The 19,174-nt window shown below is 41.9% G+C and overlaps 2 protein-coding genes across 3 annotated transcripts; one reads left to right on the top strand and one right to left on the bottom strand.

Moving 5' to 3' along the window:
* The first annotated feature begins 2,268 nt into the window (after positions 1 to 2,268).
* On the top strand, positions 2,269 to 4,469 carry LOC130387054 (uncharacterized). Its single transcript, XM_056595994.1, has 2 exons — positions 2,269 to 4,170; positions 4,257 to 4,469. The coding sequence occupies exons 1-2, from the start codon at positions 3,396 to 3,398 to the stop codon at positions 4,385 to 4,387; spliced, it is 906 nt and encodes a 301-aa protein (XP_056451969.1). The 5' UTR covers positions 2,269 to 3,395; the 3' UTR covers positions 4,388 to 4,469.
* An 11,300-nt stretch (positions 4,470 to 15,769) lies between these two features.
* Positions 15,770 to 18,882, bottom strand: LOC130387055 (uncharacterized). Of its 2 annotated transcripts, none has more exons than XM_056595996.1 (3): positions 18,416 to 18,882; positions 17,872 to 18,004; positions 15,770 to 17,339 (listed from the first exon to the last, which is right to left on the bottom strand). In XM_056595996.1, exons 1-3 carry the CDS (start codon positions 18,766 to 18,768, stop codon positions 17,223 to 17,225), a joined length of 603 nt encoding a protein of 200 aa, XP_056451971.1. In that variant the 5' UTR covers positions 18,769 to 18,882; the 3' UTR covers positions 15,770 to 17,222. The 2 variants fall into 2 exon arrangements, with proteins under 2 accessions (XP_056451971.1, XP_056451972.1); XM_056595997.1 differs by having other exon boundaries at positions 17,872 to 17,995.
* Positions 18,883 to 19,174: the final 292 nt, after the last annotated feature.

Below are 19,174 nucleotides of genomic sequence, written 5' to 3'. Positions count from 1 at the left end.
ACTATTCTCAAACCAAAACACCACTTCCTGCGGCACTATCCGGCACAAATCTTGAAATTTGGCCCTTTAATCAGAGTATGGATGATGCGTTTTGAAAGTAAACACAGCTACTTCAAAAGACATCCGTCTGACTTTAGCTGAACGACATCAGCAGTTCCAGGCATATCTTGCAGTTGGGCCAGGATGCACTCAGCTCCTGCAAGTCAAAGAGAGCTGTATTTTTTACCTCAACCTCTACTGTGACGCAATTAAACATGCAATCGGAGAGTTTGGCTTTGATGAAAACAATACTACTGTTTCCACCAACATACAGTATAAAGGCACATCATATGAAAAAGGGAATTTCCTTGTGTCAAAAAATGATGAGTCCATGGAGTATGGAGAACTTGTCATCATTCTGATTAAAATGGAAGCAGCAGTGTATTTTGTCATTGATGTACATAAAGCTGACTATCTTTCTGAATACCATATGTACCCAGTGACAAAACAGAGTACCAGGATGCAATGTCTTAACATTAGTGACTTGGTAGATTTCTACCCATTACCATCATACATTGTGAACGGGGCACAAGTCTTTCCCCTAAAACAAAGTGTGCTGTTGAAATAAACATGATCCTGGCCAGTGAGATTAAGAAACTATTCTAAAAATAGTATGCTTGGTAAAATTAAAAAAAAAACATTTGAAAAGCTTTTGAAAGTGGTCTTAGCTTTCCTTTTAAGATGCATAAATGTCTAAATCATCACTCGCATAACACTTTGCAATCAAGTAGAGTTTCAGCTTAACTATGTGTTATGCGTTGGCTTATTTATTTCTCTTCAGTTGTCATTCTTCTTTGATTATAGATATGACTGCCTTGGACAATCGTTTCTATGCTCCGCGATCACTGAAGTCTTGCCTGACCTTCCAGAGATGACAAAGGATGTTTTAGAAGAGCACTTACAATCCCTTGGGGTAGAGACCTATGATGATTTCCAGTTTATTGAGGAAGCTGACTTGCTGTCTGCGCTGAGGCCAATTCAACCACGAAAAGTCGTTGCTGTCTTGAAACAAAAATGGAAGTCAAGTATTACAACCAGCAGCTCATCTGTTGATGCTTCGCCAGGACCTCCTCCATCCTTGCAGTCTCTTTCACCAGGTAGATTAACCCCAACCTCTTCTAACAGCAGCCAAAGCCCTCATGTCGACTGGGTGGTTACCTTTGTGATTCCGTGGGATAAGTTCCCAGAGGAACTGATGCAGACTTTGGAGAGAGAAAAGCGACCAAGTCCAAGAATGAGAAGGGAGATGGTCCGCCTAGTGGTTCATGAGATGAAACAAAAAATGTCCTGAATAAATAGAAGGAGCTCTATTGAAGTTGCAAAGAAGATGGTATCAAAATATCCCAAATCTTTGCAAGACATCATAGAAGGAGACGTGATGGGGCAAGGGTATCACTCTTGTTAAGCAATTGCAAAACGTATCGAGAATGTGAAGCGATCAACAACCCCAAAAATAAGAAAGCGAAGGTATCGCACTGATGATTCTGACACCGATGAAGTCCCCCCAGAAAAGAGAGCAGCAATCCAGGACACTTATGGGTGCATAACATGGGATCCAAAATTCCTTCCTCTTGGAGAGACCCCAGAGAGCCAGAAGGAAAAGAGAGAAAAAATGAAGAGACCGGACGTTAATTCAGAGGAGCTCAAAAGCCTAATGAAGAACACTTTCTACTCCCAGCGTAAAGAAGTTAACCAGGGGAAAAACATCAAGCATCTCCTTGAACAGTGGCCATTTTTCTTTGAGGAACTTGGCATGGCAGTCCACTTCAGGGAACTCACCAGAATTGGGCTTCAAGAAACGTTCGAGGAATCTGGATATGAAAGGGAAACGACTCCTGAACTACCTGAACACTGTTGCTGTCCACAAGAACAAAAGGTTCCTACAGGCTTTAACAAAGTTAAAAGCAATGAGAGGAGAGCTGTGGGGTCTCTCTGAAGACGTCAAAGGGATGGTGCGGCTTCTGTGGTCATACTTCAATGAGAAAGAAGACGCAATGTTCTGTAATGTTGAGGACACGTGTCTGGCCGAGGAAATACAGATGGAAAAGTCCACTTGACCCCTACCATTGTTGTGTGCGGTAAGTATATTTTTTCAGTAATTTAGTCAAATTTGCCTTAAAAGGCTCTACATTTCACTCTCCACCTGTATACAGCACACTGTGTCTATGTCAAGCAATTTAATAGACCTTGAAAACTATGAAAGAAAAGTGCTTAAAAAGTTGTTTTAAATGTTTCAGGAAGACTTGCCTTTTAATGTTTTTAGTTTTTTTTCCTCTTTAGGACAATCCTGCTGTTCTTCAAGGCGCACCATGCTGAGCGTGGATCGAAATATCGTTAACGACCACATCCCCTCATTCATTTCTGCCCTGTGCTCAATGTTTGGGAGCTTCTATTGTTTCAACATTCATTACCCGTCAGAGCTGGCATCAACGCTGGAGTTTCTGCAAAGGTGTCTTTTGTGCTTGGCTTTTACCAACATTGACATCTGAACATCTGAAACTAATCTAAAGTAGCTGCTTTTTCCAGATAGGAGACATTTTAATTGTATAGGTGCTATTTGAACATGATAGCTTGAAGATAAATGAGTGTTTCACAGTAGATAAAGCATTTTTATTTATACAGTCTTCGGTAACACTTTAAATTAAGATACACATATTAATCATAAACTAGCTGCTTACTAACATGGATATTAGCAGTACATTAGCCCTTTATTATCCATTATAAATGATTATTACACGGGTCTTTTCAACATTCCGTTCACTTGCATGGGCGCTTCACAACTTCCGGCGGTCAATTATTTTTGGATAATTCATTGGCAACGGATGAATAATGACCGCTGTCAAGGTAAACAAAAGGACTTCTTGCCTTTGGTATCACTCCGCACGTAGTCCGGTAACTTGTTAACCCCAGCGTCTTTGGTTGCTAAGCGACGCCAGCTGATCTGAAGCCGAAAGCAACGTTGAAGGCAGGACACTATGGCTGAGTTACCAATTAACTCAAATAAAATTGGAAAAAACGGCAAAAGAGAAAAACTACAAAGAGAGGAGACAAAGTTTTGAATGAGGGAGAAGTTGATCAAATAGAAGAGGATCGACACGAAATTAATACTAAAAAGCACAATATGGGCCATGTCAGTTTTCCAAGACTGGTTGACAGAGAAAAACATGTCATCAGACTTGTTAAACAAAAGTTCAGAGAATCTAAATAAGATGCTACGATCCTTTTATCCGTCAGTGCAAAATACAAACGGCAAGGCATACTCAAGTGCGAGTATATGGCACTTAGTTCATATACTACGTTTTGGCAAGTAGCCATGTAATAAGCGGGATAATGGATAATTGCCCAGATTTGACACTATGAAATCTGTCAGCTTCAAATCGAGCAATGATGTGTTCAAGTCCGTAATCAAAAACCTACAGAAAAAAGGCAAAGACACCAGCAAGCATCACCCCCCTATCTCAACGAAAGACCTACAGTTGCTCATGAACTCTGAGGCGCTTTCTGTCAACACAGCTCACGGACTTGTCAGGAAGGTATGGTTCGATGTGCAGCTGCATCTGGCAAGACGCGGCAGAGAGGGCAATCGGTTCTTAACGAGTGCCTCTTTTGTTTTAAAAAAAGACGAGAATAGCAACAAGTATATTTCTCTTTCACACAACGCTGAGACAAAAAATCACAAAGATGCCATAGATCCATGCAAAGAAAACCACCATGGCTACATTTTCTCGGAACCTGACAACCCACATTGCCCCGTTGCCAGTTTTAAAAAGTACATCTCCATTTGCCCCCACGATGCCGAGTCATTTTACTTGCACCCTCTCAAAAAGGACCAGCAGCTGCTTAACAAGCAGGATGAATGGTACTCTCGGGAGCCCATGGGACACAATTTCCTTGGGGAAATGTTGCCTAAACTCAGCAAGGAAGCGGGCCTCTCCAGGAGGTATACCAACCACAGTCTGCGCAGCACCGCTGTCCAACTGCTGTCGCAGGCTGGTCTGGAGAGTCGGGAAATATTGTCTGTGACAGGGCACAGATGTGAGGACAGTCTGAGGAGCTATTGGACTCCATCCTTGACAGACAGGGAAAAGTGGAGCAGAGTCCTGTCCTCTCATCCCAGCAATAGCAGATCTGGTGAGTTATATTAGGCCTACATAGTCTTACATAAACGATCTGAAATGTCAAACATTTTCTGGCTAACGTGCTGTCGTTTTCCTAAGGTGTGTCCATGGCCCCCGAAGAAATCAGGAATGCAGACAGAAACATCTCCTTCGATATTCCAAAAGAAGCCCCATTCTCCTTGTCAAATTTTACAATTAATGGGAATGTACAGTTCAACATGAATAAATAAAAATAAGCACTAACATTTTTTTTGTGGTTATTTTTTCTTTTTGGCAAGTAGCCGTGTAATAAGCATGGACCTAAGGGTCCAACCCAAGCGTCCTCGGTCGCTTAGCGACGTCAACATCTTGGGCGGACTATTTCTCTGCTGATCAACACTATGAATGCTGATAACAAATACATTGTAAATAAATTGTTTCGTTTTGGCAAGTAGCCGTGTAATAAGCGGGATAATGTATAGAACTTTGCCAGTCATTATCGTAAAATAAGCCCCTTCATGGCGAAGCAAGACACCTCCGCTGCGCGTCGGTGTCCTGTTCGCCCTGTCGGGGCTTATTTTCTCGATAATTACCGGCGTTCTATACATTATCCCTTACTTAATTCATACTTTAGTCTACATGACCATATTCTGCCATTAACAGACCAATTTACTACAAGTTTCTCTGCTGTAACCCCCTAATTACCTGATAATTGATGGTAAATAAGGACCTTGTTGACCATGAATTATGATCTGAACAGACAAAAGTTTAGTAAGGGCCTTATTAAGTGTCAGCATCTCATGAATAATTATAAACCCTTTACAACACATCATTATTATGGTCTGTTCTTGTTGAATAAAATGCATAACTACAAGTGTTAATATTTTCCATATACCTACATATTAAGCCATTGTAGGTCAGAATATGTTCCCTCTTCTAAAGTTGGCTGTTTTTCATATTTAATTCATGGGTAATTCAATAAGTATTAAGCCTCACATGTTCCCTATTCTAAAGTTACCCCCTCTTCACACTTAGTAAACCATAATTACTGCACACGATAACAGATAAGCAGATTGATAGCCAGCAATTTTTTTATTAATGAAGAACTTTCATTAACATTTTAAATAAAAGAAAATCATACACTAGGACACAGTAACAAAACATAATATGTACGCTTAAGGGCGCTTAAAGGCGTAAAGAGAACAGAACAAATCTTCAAATTCAACATAAGGGGTGTAACTTTACAGCTTCCGGCTGGGAGAGAGGGAGAGACAAGCGCATGGGCGGGAATGAGAGAGAAAGGTAGAGGGGAGAGAGAGAAGAGCAAGGGGAAGAATGAGAGAGAAGAGTGAGAATGAGAGAGAATGGTAGATGGAGAGAGAAGAGTGAGGGGGAGAGAGAGAGGGGGAGAGAAGACCCAGTGGGAAAAAGGCCATGTGATGTGACCCCTGGAACGACATTATATTATCTTGTGGTGTGTGTGTGTGTGTGTGTGTGTGTGTGTGTGTGTGTGTGTGTGTGTGTCTCCTAGCTAGCTAGGTAGTGAGTGAGTGAGTACAGTATGCAAGTAATTCCTAATTCTAAGCACGTTAATGGAACGACATTATATTATCTTGTGGTGTGTGTGTGTGTGTGTGTGTGTGTGTGTGTGTGTGTGTGTGTGTGTGTGTGTGTGTGTGTCTCCTAGCTAGCTAGGTAGTGAGTGAGTGAGTACAGTATGCAAGTAATTCCTAATTCTAAGCACGTTAATGGAACGACATTATATTATCTTGTGGTGTGTGTGTGTGTGTGTGTGTGTGTGTGTGTGTGTGTGTGTGTGTGTGTGTGTGTGTTTGTCTCCTAGCTAGCTAGGTAGTGAGTGAGTGAGTACAGTATGCAAGTAATTCCTAATTCTAAGCACGTTAATGGAACGACATTATATTATCTTGTGGTGTGTGTGTGTGTGTGTCTCCTAGCTAGCTAGGTAGTGAGTGAGTGAGTACAGTATGCAAGTAATTCCTAATTCTAAGCACGTTAATGGAACGACATTATATTATCTTGTGGTGTGTGTGTGTGTGTGTGTGTGTGTGTGTGTGTGTGTGTGTGTGTGTGTGTGTGTGTGTGTGTGTGTGTGTGTGTCTCCTAGCTAGCTAGGTAGTGAGTGAGTGAGTACAGTATGCAAGTAATTCCTAATTCTAAGCACGTTAATATTGAATAAGCAAAGGAAGAAGTTTTCCCTTGGACTTCATGTCCTTGACGATAGCCTTTTTTTCTGTTTTGATGTGGGATGCACACTTCTTGGCGAACTGAGCCAATGTTTCGCTCGCAGGGTTGTACTTTAAGGTCAGGAACGTGTCAGGGTCTGCAATCTTTAGTCCCGCGATTAGAGCAGTCATTTTTATGGTCCCCCGTTCCACGTTGTTGATGTTGAATGCCTCCGTCATGGTGCGCACACACTTAAATGTTTTCATCACGCGTTTGTTTCTTTCCACGACTTCATCTGGCCCTTTGACTGACCACAAAAAAAAGAAGAAGAATGAAACTGCAATGTTACTCTTATTTTAATGAGCATATTTTACATATAGCATAATTTCTTTCACCCATTGCTTATCATCATACTTATAAGATAGTCACTCACTTGGTAGGGGTTTGAGTAGAACAATTCTTACCTCTCATGTGAGCTCGCCCAGACAGAGCCAGAGATGATGTCCGTTTGGGTGACCGAGATTGACGATGGCGTTTTTGGCTTCTGGCTTCTGGCTTCTGGGCTGGCATCTCTCTCTGAGGAGTCGCTGATGTTTGGAGAAGACACCAGAAGGTCACCTTCGTCCATGTCATCATCCTCCTCATCTTCCACAGTGTAGTCTTTAAAGGACAGAAGAGGACACAAGAACAGCTTGTGATCAGAATTTTTTATTTTTTTTTCCCCCTATAAAACTTATTTTGTTTATGTTTATACAGGGATGCAAACACATGTATGGTCTAAAAAGAGAGCTCATCAGTGTTTCCCCTTGACTCTGTCCACATTTTTGGTGGTGGGGGGTGCTACAAATAAGAAATAAATAATGCTCACATTAATGACACATTGTGTAGCTCTATGCTTGGCTTGTGGAGGCCCTGATTGGAATGAGCTTTCTTCATTGAAAAAATCTAATTTTCTCACACTTCCCCTGGATTTCCATGGTAAGTTGCTCCGATATTACTCACTTGATTTCTCCTTCAGGATTTGAGAGTGAAGAAAGTTGCGCTCTTTTTCAAGCTCTTTAATTGTTTTGTCTTGCCACTGGATCTTTGCTTCGAGAAAGTCAACAACCGACACTGATCCTTAATAAAACATTACCACAAATAAAAAAATATTATTAAACATAATGACAAAGCCAATGATTTATAGTATGCATTAACATGATGGTAGAGAATGACAACCATTACCTAATCCACTGCTATTGCTGCTGCAACTGGGTGCCACACTTTCATTATCTTCAAGACATAGACAGAATACAACAATGAATACATGAATTAAGAATTTAAATATATTCAGTGAAAAAGCTTTTACCTGTAGATCTATCTACATAGATATAGATATTTAGTATATGCTACACGTGAACCTCCTAAGATGGCGCAATTTGATTGGTTTGCTATCTCGGGATATTCGGCAATATCCCATGATTGAGATCTCAAATTCGGGATATTGTGGGGAGCGTGTGTGACGGTCGTCTTGTCACGCTAATAAAAACAAATAAACCGCTAATAAAAACAAATATATCCCGGCCAAAAGTGTTCATGTGTAGTATAGATTATAACAATTATATACAATTATACATGTGTATTATATACTAAAATAATTATACATGTGTAGTATATACAAAAACTATTATGGGGGCTATTCCCCACTATTCACTGTTCGCCTTCGGTGAATAAATGTTAAATATATATAAAACCACAAGCTCTGTGTGTCTGTAGCACCCTCGCATAACCACGCCTCTGCGATACCGCTCTCGGCCACGTGATTTTGGCGCGGTTTCAGACTTGCTAGGGCATGCACACGCTACGGGCATGCACTACTAGTTGACAGAAAAAAATGGAAATTACCTGATTGCATCATGTTCTTCTGAGATTCTAGCCATTCCTTCTTCTTTGCCTTAGGCTACATGGAAGGAAAACAAATGTATAAATACCTGCAAAAAAAATAAAAATAATATGCCTAATCATAAAATACCATGTTGATTGAAATATAGTTTATATACAGTTGTAGTGGCCTAAATCAGACTAAGAATAATTTCACAATATCCCGAATTAATCAAATTGCGCCATTTTAGGAGGTTCACGTCTAGCATATACTGATATACAATAAGATTAACCTTGTAGTTGGAAGCAGGCTACTGCAGCGCGCTTCTCGGTTTACGGCCTGCTGTAGTGAATTGGTTGCAACACCGGAGCAAAGTAAAAATCCGCCGCTGCTGAGAAAGTAGTCCCTAAAAATGTAATACGCTCATTACGACGCAAGGATAGTTTTATTTCTAACATTATTCTATCAACAGACATTTACATCTGATTACATCTGTCTGGTGTTATAATTGATTTGCCTCGGGTGTACTGTGGAGTGGGTAAAACTGGCAGGCTAGCAGAAACCGTCGACTTGCGCTAGCTAGCCTATCACCAGCGAACTCTGCAACCATAAGGACTGAATTAAACGTGCAGAAGATGGTCTCCAATGATAATAACACACTGGCTCACTTGGAAATTCCGAACTACCCCTGTCAACTTACCATTTCAATACAGGATGGCTACAGTCTTGACTCGATCAATACCAAAGCAGAAAGGAAGAACTTTCGTTAGTTGCAGATTAGTCAGTGTAGGTCCTTCTTGGTTATTGGATAGGAATAAGAGGAGGTTTCAGCTACTGAATTACGGACTGGTGGTTAGATATGCCAATCATACCTAACCCAAACAGTTTAGTTACCAGGGATCTGATGGTAGTTCTAAACCAGCTGAAATTTCAGTAAAGGGTGTGAAATTAGGTGGCCAGGCAGCAGAAAACTTGGTATCACTTTATTTTGATAGTCCACTGTTGACACTCAACAAGCTATCAGTAGATATGCAGTTGCATGTCAACAGTGAATGAGTTCACACTAACCCTAAGGTTAGGGCTAACTCATAAACTGTTGACACATATGTACTGATATATCTACGGATAGCTTGTTGAGTGTCAACTGATAGCTACTCATAGCTTCTTGAGTGTCAACCGATAGCTTGTTGAGTGTCGACATGCAACTGCATATCAACTGATAGGTTGTTGAGTGTCAACTGATAGCTTCTTGAGTGTCAACATGCAACTGCATATCTACTGATAGCTTGTTGAGTGTCAACTGACAGCTACTGATAGCTTGTTGAGTGTCAACTGATAGCTTGTTGAGTGTAACAGTGGACTATCAAAATAAAGTGTTACCGAAAACTTGTATTTGCTGAGACTTCTCCCCATTATCATTGCCGAAAAGATCACAGAGGATCCTGTATGGCAACTGACTGTCCAGCAGAAAGAGCTAGTGGAATTGATTTGTGCCCCTACTATATCAGTACCCCACGTTGCATTGCTCAGTGTTGTAATTGGTGATTATCTGGAAGGAAGGAAAGATTTCTTTCCTTCACAAAAACCAAAGCACCATTACCTCACCCACTACCCTGCCTTAATACTAAAGTTTGGCCCACTCATTCGGCTGTGGACAATGAGGTTCGAGAGTAAGCACTCATGTTTCAAATGATGTGTCCGAAAGACACAAAACTTAAAAAATGTATGTCACACACTTGCAAAGAACCATCAGCTACTGCAGGCATACCTTCATTCTGGCTCCTTTTTTGCACCCTCATTGGTGGTTAAGAACTCCATGCTTTCCTTTCCATGCTGAACTGTACAGCAAAGCAGTGTGCTCTGCAGTAGAAGAAACCTTAGTCAAAGAAACCAATGTTGAGTCAGCTAACGAGGTGCAGTGGAAAGGCACTCAGTACAAAAAGGGACTCTTTCTGTGTTTAAACCAAAGTGAGGCACTTGAATTCGGACAGATTGAGCTCATGCTTGTGATGCAGGACCAGCATGTGTACTTTATTGTTACACCTCATGACATGTCCTATATGCCAGCATTTCCATTGTATGAAATGAAATGTTGGAAGCCTGAGCAGAAACTAGATTATTATCCTTTGCCTGTGTACAAGCTTTGTGGGACATGGGTAACTTCACTTAAGCATAGCATCGTTGACTTAGAGTAAGTTAAAAGTTAAAATCTAATGCTTGAAGAACAGTATTTTTCGACTCTCCTAGTCATGGATACAGAGAGCCCACTTCTGTCTTTCATCCAATCAAGTCTTCCTAAGATGAGAGACCCTGAGCCTTTGCTGGAGCGTCTGCAAGGTTTAGGAGTTGAGGACCTGGAAGACCTGAGCTACCTGCAGGAGAGTGCTCTCCTTTCTGTCCTGAGACCAATTGAAGCCAGGAAACTTCTGTCACTGCTCCAAAAGACAAGTATGTGTTTCAATTTGTACAATAAACTTTTGACATTAGAAAAATTTGCATAGTCAAAATATATTTATTAGCTACACCTGTTCAAATGAATGCATTCCAGTACAGAAGTTCTACTATGAATTATACTTCAAAAAATCTTCTCTACATTTTTTTTGATGTTTTCAAAAAGGTGATAACTAAACTATACCTTGTTCATCATTGATTTCATAATGGGTGCTAGTGGTGGTGTACTGTACTGCATTATATTGAGAAAGGAACAGTTTGAATTGTGTCAATTGGCTACTGAGTATATAATTATGTTGGGTATTAATATACCCAGATTGGGCTTTGTGATGTCTGTATGGTTAAACATTACTACTATCTGTCCTTTATTAAGGCCAACAAGATGTCTTGGACAGTCCTCCAAGCAACCAGAGCAACCAACAGTTCAGCAGAGCCAGCACCAGTACAAGTTTCAATAACACAGTCTGACGAGATGCACCTTTCTGGTGAGTGTATACATCTGTTGCACAAAATCACATTTCTCAGCCCGATGGAAAAGGGCTCCATGAAAACCCACCTATTATTTTTGTGTTCTCTTCAGGTGGTTATGGCTCAGAAAATGCAAGTTCACTGCGGTCAACAAGTAGTTTAAGTATGGATATCACACCTCGACGACTGTCTGATGTTCTTGTTGTTTTTATTTTGAATGTTTTATATGTTTTGAGAAATATCAATGTTCATACACAGGTGTTGAAATTGACCAATTATCCATGGTCAGGAGCGTAACACAGCGCTGCCATTCTATTTCTCTCCTCAGCTCCAGAGATGGTGCCTGGGGGTGCTGCCTCCCGTCTTGGATCCTCTTCCTCTGCAGCTCCAGCCTCGCTGTCCTCGCCGTCCTCCGGGTCCAGCACGTCTCCCTGGCTCAGGCAAATATTGTGGAGTATGGTGCAGCAGAGGATGACCTCCGGGACGAACAGGACGTCCACCTCCAGCGCCTTCAGAAATATGGCCCCTCCATCTGGTCTTCAAGATCCCAAATGCCCGCTCCACCACTACTCTGGCCTTTGTCAGTCGGCTGTTGTACGCTGCCTGAAGCTGGCTCCTGAGAGGCTGACGGTAGGGGGTCATCAGGGTCATGGGGTAGGACAGGCAGGGGTACCCACCATCCCCGATGAGTCACCAGGGTACTGTTTCTCTAGGTACAGGGGGCTGTTCTTTAGTACCCTCGAGTCATGCACTGACCCGGTGTACCCCAAACACACATCTATGAATTTTGCTGTTTGGTCAACCACAGCCTGAAGCTGAACCGAATAAAAAGGTTTACGGTTCAGGTAGCAGTCGGCATCCTGTGAAGGGTGCTTTACTCTGACGTGGCAGCCGTCAATGCTCCCAACCACCCTGTTGAAGGCCGCCGACCCTGCCATGCGCGCAAATCCTGCGCCCACAGTCACCATCTCTTCCTCTGTAGGATGGTTGACTGTTTGAGCAAACAGGGAGGCAATCTTTGCACTGGTGGTGTGGATATATTCTGGGCATATCAAAGGCCCTGGAGACGACACGGTAGGATGTACCACTGGCCAACCAGAACAGGAAGACCAGGCAGGCGATCTCCGGATCCCAGCCGTGGTCTGCGTTGCTCCCCATGGATTCCATAAGGGCATTAAAAGATCCCCTTGACAAGCGGAAGTCAACTTGCATGTCACTCTGGCCATCAAAATAAACCTTGAGAATCGGCACTGCATCATTGAGCTGACAATACCGCCTGGTGTTGGGAGGCTGTAAGAGAAAGTGGACATGACTTCAATAATTATTATTTGTTTATTATTGAAGTTTGTTATCGAATTCTTTATTATTTGTATTATTTAATAAAATCAGTCATTTTTAAGTTGATGTGTTGCCTTCTGCATTGCACTCCAAATAGGTTACTATTAAATTCATGAATGAAGGCTCCACATGGTAAGAACTTTCAAGAAACTAGAGAGCATTAGTAGAACTAGTACACTAAACTTGTAGACCAAACTTGATCATTGATATAATAATATCATGACTACGAATTTAATATCACAAAATTAATCCCCCACTATAACTCAAATGCTGCTGTTGTATGGGCTGCGTTGGTAGACAAATATAATAAATAACACCTACCGTAGCATTGTCTGTCACCGTCAGGAGGAGGTAACGTAGATGACGACGTCGGTGCATTCTCAACATTTGCTGCGTTAACGGACCCATATTGCAGGATTGACAAACAAAAGATTTTTAAACTGTATTTTTTCAGCCCTCAAAGCGGGATGTATTTTGTGGGTGACGAGCAGCGATGGCTGTCGTGATTGTCACTTCCGGTAAGTGCACCACGGAGTTTTGGATTTGGAACAACACTGACATCCAAAAATTGGTGCACTTAGTGAGTGCGGATAGTGTACTTCGCTTAAGTGTACTCATGGAAGTATGGATATTGGAACACGGCACAGGACAGAGTTCAGATTGAGGCCAGAGCTGATAGGCAGACCCGCGGAGAGACTCGGGCCTAAGCCCGGGTCTCGAAGTAGCTCACGGTATGTCTCTCACACGCGTTAGATACAATAGGCCTTATGCGCAACATTCTTCCGGGTTCTACAAAACAGTGGTCTTGGCTTCCGGTCGTCCGCTGCTCAATAAGCTGAGTTTATTATGGCGACCTTCTACAGCCGGTGTTTACAGGAGCTACCCCGAACAACTATTACCGATGTGCACAGTATTGCCAAACGGACGTCCAGAGCCCCGGGGACTCTGTTAGACAAGGGATTTAAGTTTTACGCCTCCTCATTTATTCATAATTACGAAGGTATTTACATTTGTAGCTTTTGCTAATAGCGCTCGTTAGCGTTAGTTAACTGTAAGTAGCCTAGTTGTGTACTTGTATGCTATCAGTTAGTTTAGCAGTATTTTTGCTCACAGACAATTAAGACAATCAGATGAAGACTGCATTTTAGCGATGGGTTTATACTACCAACAGTATAATTACTACGATGTCCTGTGTGTTTAAGCTGGTCTTTGTCGACGTGGTACGCTGGTCGTATGTGTCTAGTAGACTTATAAGACCAGACACTACTATCCTAGTACTCTACTAGGATAGCTGCTAGGTTTAATGTCGACTAGCTGCTACCGTTCTGGCAGATTTCTAAAACATTGATTTGTATAAAGACAACTGTGATGAATGAATGAATGAAATGATGCTGTATCTTCTTTTCCACCAGTTTCAAACAAAGACAGGTTGAGAGGTACTGTCACTGTCAGAGCAGCTTGTCACAGGTCCATGCAGAAGAATGAAAAACCACACAGCTTGAGCGTAGGCTATGTTCAGGGATGGGTTTGTTAAATTGTCTGTTTCAGTTCAATGACTGTACAGAATGCGTTCATCAAGCCTCTCAGAATGAATATATTTACACTGCAACTGCTTTCATTTGGCCACCAGCATGTTCTCAACTATGTAAACACCATATTCACAAATACAACACATTCTTCTGAGACACTTGATAAATGGCTATAGTCTACCTGTTAGTGAAAGAAGGTAATTTGTGCAAAGTTGATTGACAGTAAATATTTCTATCGACACATATTTGGTATACCTCTACTCGTATGGTTAACAATTTTTGTATACTAAACACACACACACTATACCGATAAAATCATTAGGACACTTGCCATGACATTACATTCGAAAGCTATATATATGGGTTTCCTCCCCTTTTGCAATTGCTACTACTTGCAACTATTGACACCCTGTAGTGGCAGGCATTCCAGTACTGAGCAATATATGTTTATTGTGGTAGACTTGTAGGAAGCCCCTTGTCTTAATTTAGTGGTATCTGTTCTGCCAACTGTCCAATTGTCTCTTTGTGTATTGTATACAGATAGTGCTTCGTGATTCAGATCCCGTCATCATGACCTCAAGTCAGTGTTCATGCAAAGCTGGCACAGCAGTATGCAATCACACTGCTGCACTGCTCTTTCAGACAGCTCATTACTCCGAGCTCAATATCCAGGTTGTCCCCACTGTTCATGCCTGTACAGAAATGGAACAACAATGGCACAAGCCCAGAACTGCAGTAAGGGTTGAGGCAAATGCACTGTATATGTATGTAATAGTTAGGCTATGTGTGCTGCAATAAAATAGTAATTTGCTAAAATAAAGTATAGTGATCTAAGGTTAGAAGCATTAGAGGTGCAGCGTAATATAATGGCGACTCTTTACTTCATAAGGGAGTAAAACCCGGGCCTGTAAACAGCATGATTGTTACAAGACCCAGGCTTAACAGGTGCAGGTGAGGTGTAGTCACTGAGGTCATACATGTAAACATTAGCTGGGGCACAGCAGGTTATGATTTGTAACAATATCACTGTATTTGGAGGTCACGAGCAGTTACTGAAACCATTAGACTATGCATACCACATATTTTACTTTTATAATTGGAACCTTTTCATAGTAGAATATTACCTTTACCACTTTGTTTCATAGAAGTACACTCTCCAAGGGTGTGCATGGGCACCCTTTTGATATTGGGCTGCTATGCATTGAGGACACATACGAGGACTTTGCTATAGAAGAGAGGCCCCTCATAGCAACTATGGCAATAAGTCCTGAGAAAACGCTGGTGGAGACATCATTTGGCTTAGCCCAAAAGGGAAGTGTTCTGTCTTATCAGCAGCCTATACTACCCACTAAAGTGATCACAATCCACATGGATGCTCCACCTTTCCCAAAGTTACCCATTGATGACTATCAGCTTCCCCCGACAGACATGCTGGAGTTATCACTAACAGACGAACAAAATTTTCATCTGAAAAGTTTGACTGTTACATTAGAAATGACCAGAAAGATTGAAGAGGCAACCAGAGAGCAGGGTGGAAATGTGGAGTGGCATCAGCTGCGCAGGAGTAGAATAACCTCCTCTCACTTTAGAGAGGTGTGTTTTGTGAGGGGAGAAGACTCAGCACAGTCACTGGCTGAACGCATGCTGAAGGGAACAAGGCAGACAGCAGAGATGAAAAGAGGTGCACACACACACACACACACATAACTGTCCATTTCTAAATGAAATTAACCGTTACCTTTCAATGACATCAATCTCCTAATTACAATAATTTGCAAATTTAGAAACATCTTCTATTCAAACAGGTGCAGATATGGAGTTCACAGCAGCTGAAGAATACAGCAAAATCAGGAACGTGAATTACATGCTTACAGGCCTAATTATTCACCCTGATGCCCCATGGCTAGGCACCTCACCAGATGGCCTTGTATTTGACCCTCTTGCACAGCCACCTTTTGGCCTAGTTGAGATCAAGTGCCCCAATGTTAACAGCTATGTAGATTGCAAGTACCTTAACATGAAAGAGGGAACACTGCTCTTAAAAGAATCACACACATATTACTGGCAGGTGCAGGGGCAACTTATGCTTACTGGAATGACATGGTGTGATTTTGTCATTCGTGTCCAAGAAGACATGCTGGTCCAACGAATAGTTGTTGACCCAGAGGTCACAAAAGTAATTAGACAGAAGGCAGACGAGTTCTTTTTCAAGATTTACATGCCCAAGTACCTGACCAGACGTTAGGTACTGAGCACAACATTTAATTGACAATCATTTTCATTAAAATCATTTTATGTTTCAATCATTTTTCATGTATTTACAATAGGTAGAATGGGTTGGGGGGGGGGCTGCTAAACAACATTGTCAAAATAACAAATGAAACAAGAACAGTTAACGAATTTGTGCAATTTGAACTCTACACATATTTAAAAGAAAAGTGCTACTCAACATTGTCAAAATAACAACTGAAACAAGAACAGTTAAAGAATTTGTGCAATTTGAACTATTAAATAAAAAAAAAGAAATATGACAACGTAGTTAAGGCGGCAGGCATGTGTTGCTTAGGCGGCCGCCTAAGCTGTAAAGTGCTGTGGGAAACCCTGGGTAAATTAGATCATCTATTTGGCCCACGCCTTGACCAGTGGTTTGTTCTGATAATTAGATAGAAGGCAGGCTACTGCGAAAAGCTGGTTGATACTACCATTAATAGTCAAAGGGATGATGGAATCGAATAATTTATTTTGTTTTATGCGCCTAATCACTCTCTCCACGTGTATTCTCAGCCTGGCAATTTCCTGAGTAGCTAAAACATCTTCACGAGACAGCTGAGAGTTCCTTCCCAGAAAAGGTGGTCTGTGTACTTTGCCCGGTACTAAATCATCAATTGAAAAGCCTTTATCAACCATTACAGCCATGTTTTCATCTAGTAGAGGGTTGATTCCAGATTGCTTGAACAGTTCTTTATCGCTAATGGAACCAGAGTACAGTGTTGACACAAAGGTGACAGCACCGTGCGGGGACACACCAATCATTCCCTTTACTGTGGTATGAGACTTATACTGGGAGTACATCTCACTCTGCAAAAGGAGCGAGGAAGGCGTCTGACATTTTAGTTCAGTGCAGTCTACTATCACCTGTGTGTCAGAGTACTTTTCAAACACGTCAGACATCATGGCACGGACTGCATCAGGGGACATCCAAATGCCCACAGCACCCAAAACTGTGTAGAGAAAATTAGCCCAGGTCCTAATTGTTCAACTAACAGTTGATTGATGTACGTTGAAGCGGTCCGCTAGATCACTCTCCTTCAGACCCAGAGACAGATAGACCAGAAAGAGGAACAGCTCATCAATCAGCGGTAGACAGCGGTTCTGTTAGTAAGAATGTACAAAGAAAGAAGTACATTGTGTAAGACAAATGTGTTTGTAACAGCATAGCACTACATCGAAAATATTCAAAGTCAAAGTGGCTTTATTGTCGTACTTCACATGTCAAGATATACAAAGGAATCAAGATGACGTTTCCCACTCTGCAAAAATGCAGTTCGTAATAGCAGCATAAGACTAAGATCTTTGTGACATTGACAGTGCAGAATGACAGTCAGTAAGTAAGTATACACAATGTACAATATGGACATGGTATGTACAGTAGGTATAGAGGAAGGGCAGCAGTGTACAGTGCAAGGGGACTAGCTGTAATAGTGCAAGCATGTGGCTGGGGAGTGAGGGGAGAGAATTTATCATTCTAACCGCTTGGTGTATGAAACAGAGTCTGGTGGAGCAGCTGTGGAGGATCCTGTACCTTCTCCTAGAAGGCAGGAGGCAGAACAGACTGTGTGTGGGGTGGCTGGTGTTGCTCGCGATTCACAACATAGACAAACAGAAAATCAGATGGTCTACTTACTGGTCTACGTGGTGGGTCAGCAGTCTCATCAGGAACTGTGGTTGACGAAGACTGTCCAACACGGACAATTCTCCTACTGACAGGTTCAACCTGATGCAACCAAAATGCATTGAAATGGCGGTAGCTGGCAAATCTGGGGGGGGGGGGGGGTGCAATTGTAAGAACATGTTGGATTGGAGCCATACATCATGAGCAGATTTCTATCCTTTATTGATCAAGTAACTGTCTGGGCCACACAAAATACAATATTCGGGGGTATTGATCAAGTAGAAAAATAGAATAGAATAGAAAATATCACTACAACATACTTCAACTATCTTGTATGCATAGCTTTTGGATTTTGAGACTTCTTATTAATCACAGATTCAATAACTTTTAACACACAATACATATACATATATGTGCATAAAATGTGGACTATGTTGATTGCCATGTGAAATTAGCACAACTAGTAGCTTCCTGTGTAGTGAAGCTTTATTGACAGAATAACTGGCACACACAGAAGGAGTAGCAGAATTCACTGAAGTGAATTAACGTTTCCTACCTTGTGTAAAACCTGATGTCCTCATCGGAGGTCTTGTATCTTTCAAGTCCAAACTTCTGCCCCAATGAAACCTCCTCCAGTCGCCTCTGTAGCTCTATGATGACCTGCTGCTGTGCGTGGATTTTTTCGTAGGCCAGGTCCATAAATGCAGGTTCTGGTCTGCTATCGTAGTCGTGACACAAAGCCACGCTGGCATCGATCGGCACCTCACCCTCATCCTCCTCTTGCCGCTGTGTCCTTTGCCACACGCTTGGCCGAGTGACCGGCAGGTTGTAGTTGTTCCAGGCGAACAACACCGGAATCGCCCCGGGTTTCAAACGGCGTCGGCCACCTTCAACGACATCTTCTGGCATAAAATGCCGACTGCAGACAGTGGTGTGTCTCCTTATAACGAATTTATCACGCCGAATGTTTCGGACCCATATCGCCCTAACTGACTCATCCTTTGGAAACTGGTGGAAACTTACGCTAGAGTTAAATTTCCCAGACACAGAACAGCTCGGCACACAACAAAAACTGCTGTTCAGATGTTGCCGTTTCTGGTATTTTAACATTTTAACATTTGTGAAATTTTAATTTCACAAATGTTAAAATGAAATTTTAATTACACGAAATAGAATACTAAATAGAATACACTAAAGCGAAACTTAGAAGTTACCAGGAGATCACCTACCGCTGCAGTCAACCAGTGTACGGAAGTGAAAAGCGGAAATGATTAGACCCGTTTACACCTGTTTTCCGGTTCGAACGCTGGGCGCT

This window comes from Gadus chalcogrammus, chromosome 8 (genome assembly GCF_026213295.1).
Source record: "Gadus chalcogrammus isolate NIFS_2021 chromosome 8, NIFS_Gcha_1.0, whole genome shotgun sequence".
Taxonomy (NCBI): domain Eukaryota; kingdom Metazoa; phylum Chordata; class Actinopteri; order Gadiformes; family Gadidae; genus Gadus; species Gadus chalcogrammus.
This window is presented reverse-complemented; position numbering and strand designations above follow the sequence as displayed.

What these genes read in the sequence shown, in the direction of transcription:
- LOC130387054 (XM_056595994.1), top strand. Translation starts at nt 3,396, where the DNA reads ATGAAATCTGTCAGCTTCAAATCGAGCAATGATGTGTTCAAGTCCGTA. An exon ending in TCCCAGCAATAGCAGATCTG is followed by an intron (nt 4,171 to 4,256) that starts GTGAGTTATATT and finishes CGTTTTCCTAAG; the next exon opens with GTGTGTCCATGGCCCCCGAA.
- LOC130387055 (XM_056595996.1), bottom strand. Translation starts at nt 18,768, where the DNA reads ATGCCAGAAGATGTCGTTGAAGGTGGCCGACGCCGTTTGAAACCCGGG. An exon ending in GACATCAGGTTTTACACAAG is followed by an intron (nt 18,005 to 18,415) that starts GTAGGAAACGTT and finishes CCCCCCCCCCAG; the next exon opens with ATTTGCCAGCTACCGCCATT. An exon ending in CTGACCCACCACGTAGACCA is followed by an intron (nt 17,340 to 17,871) that starts GTAAGTAGACCA and finishes TCTTACTAACAG; the next exon opens with AACCGCTGTCTACCGCTGAT.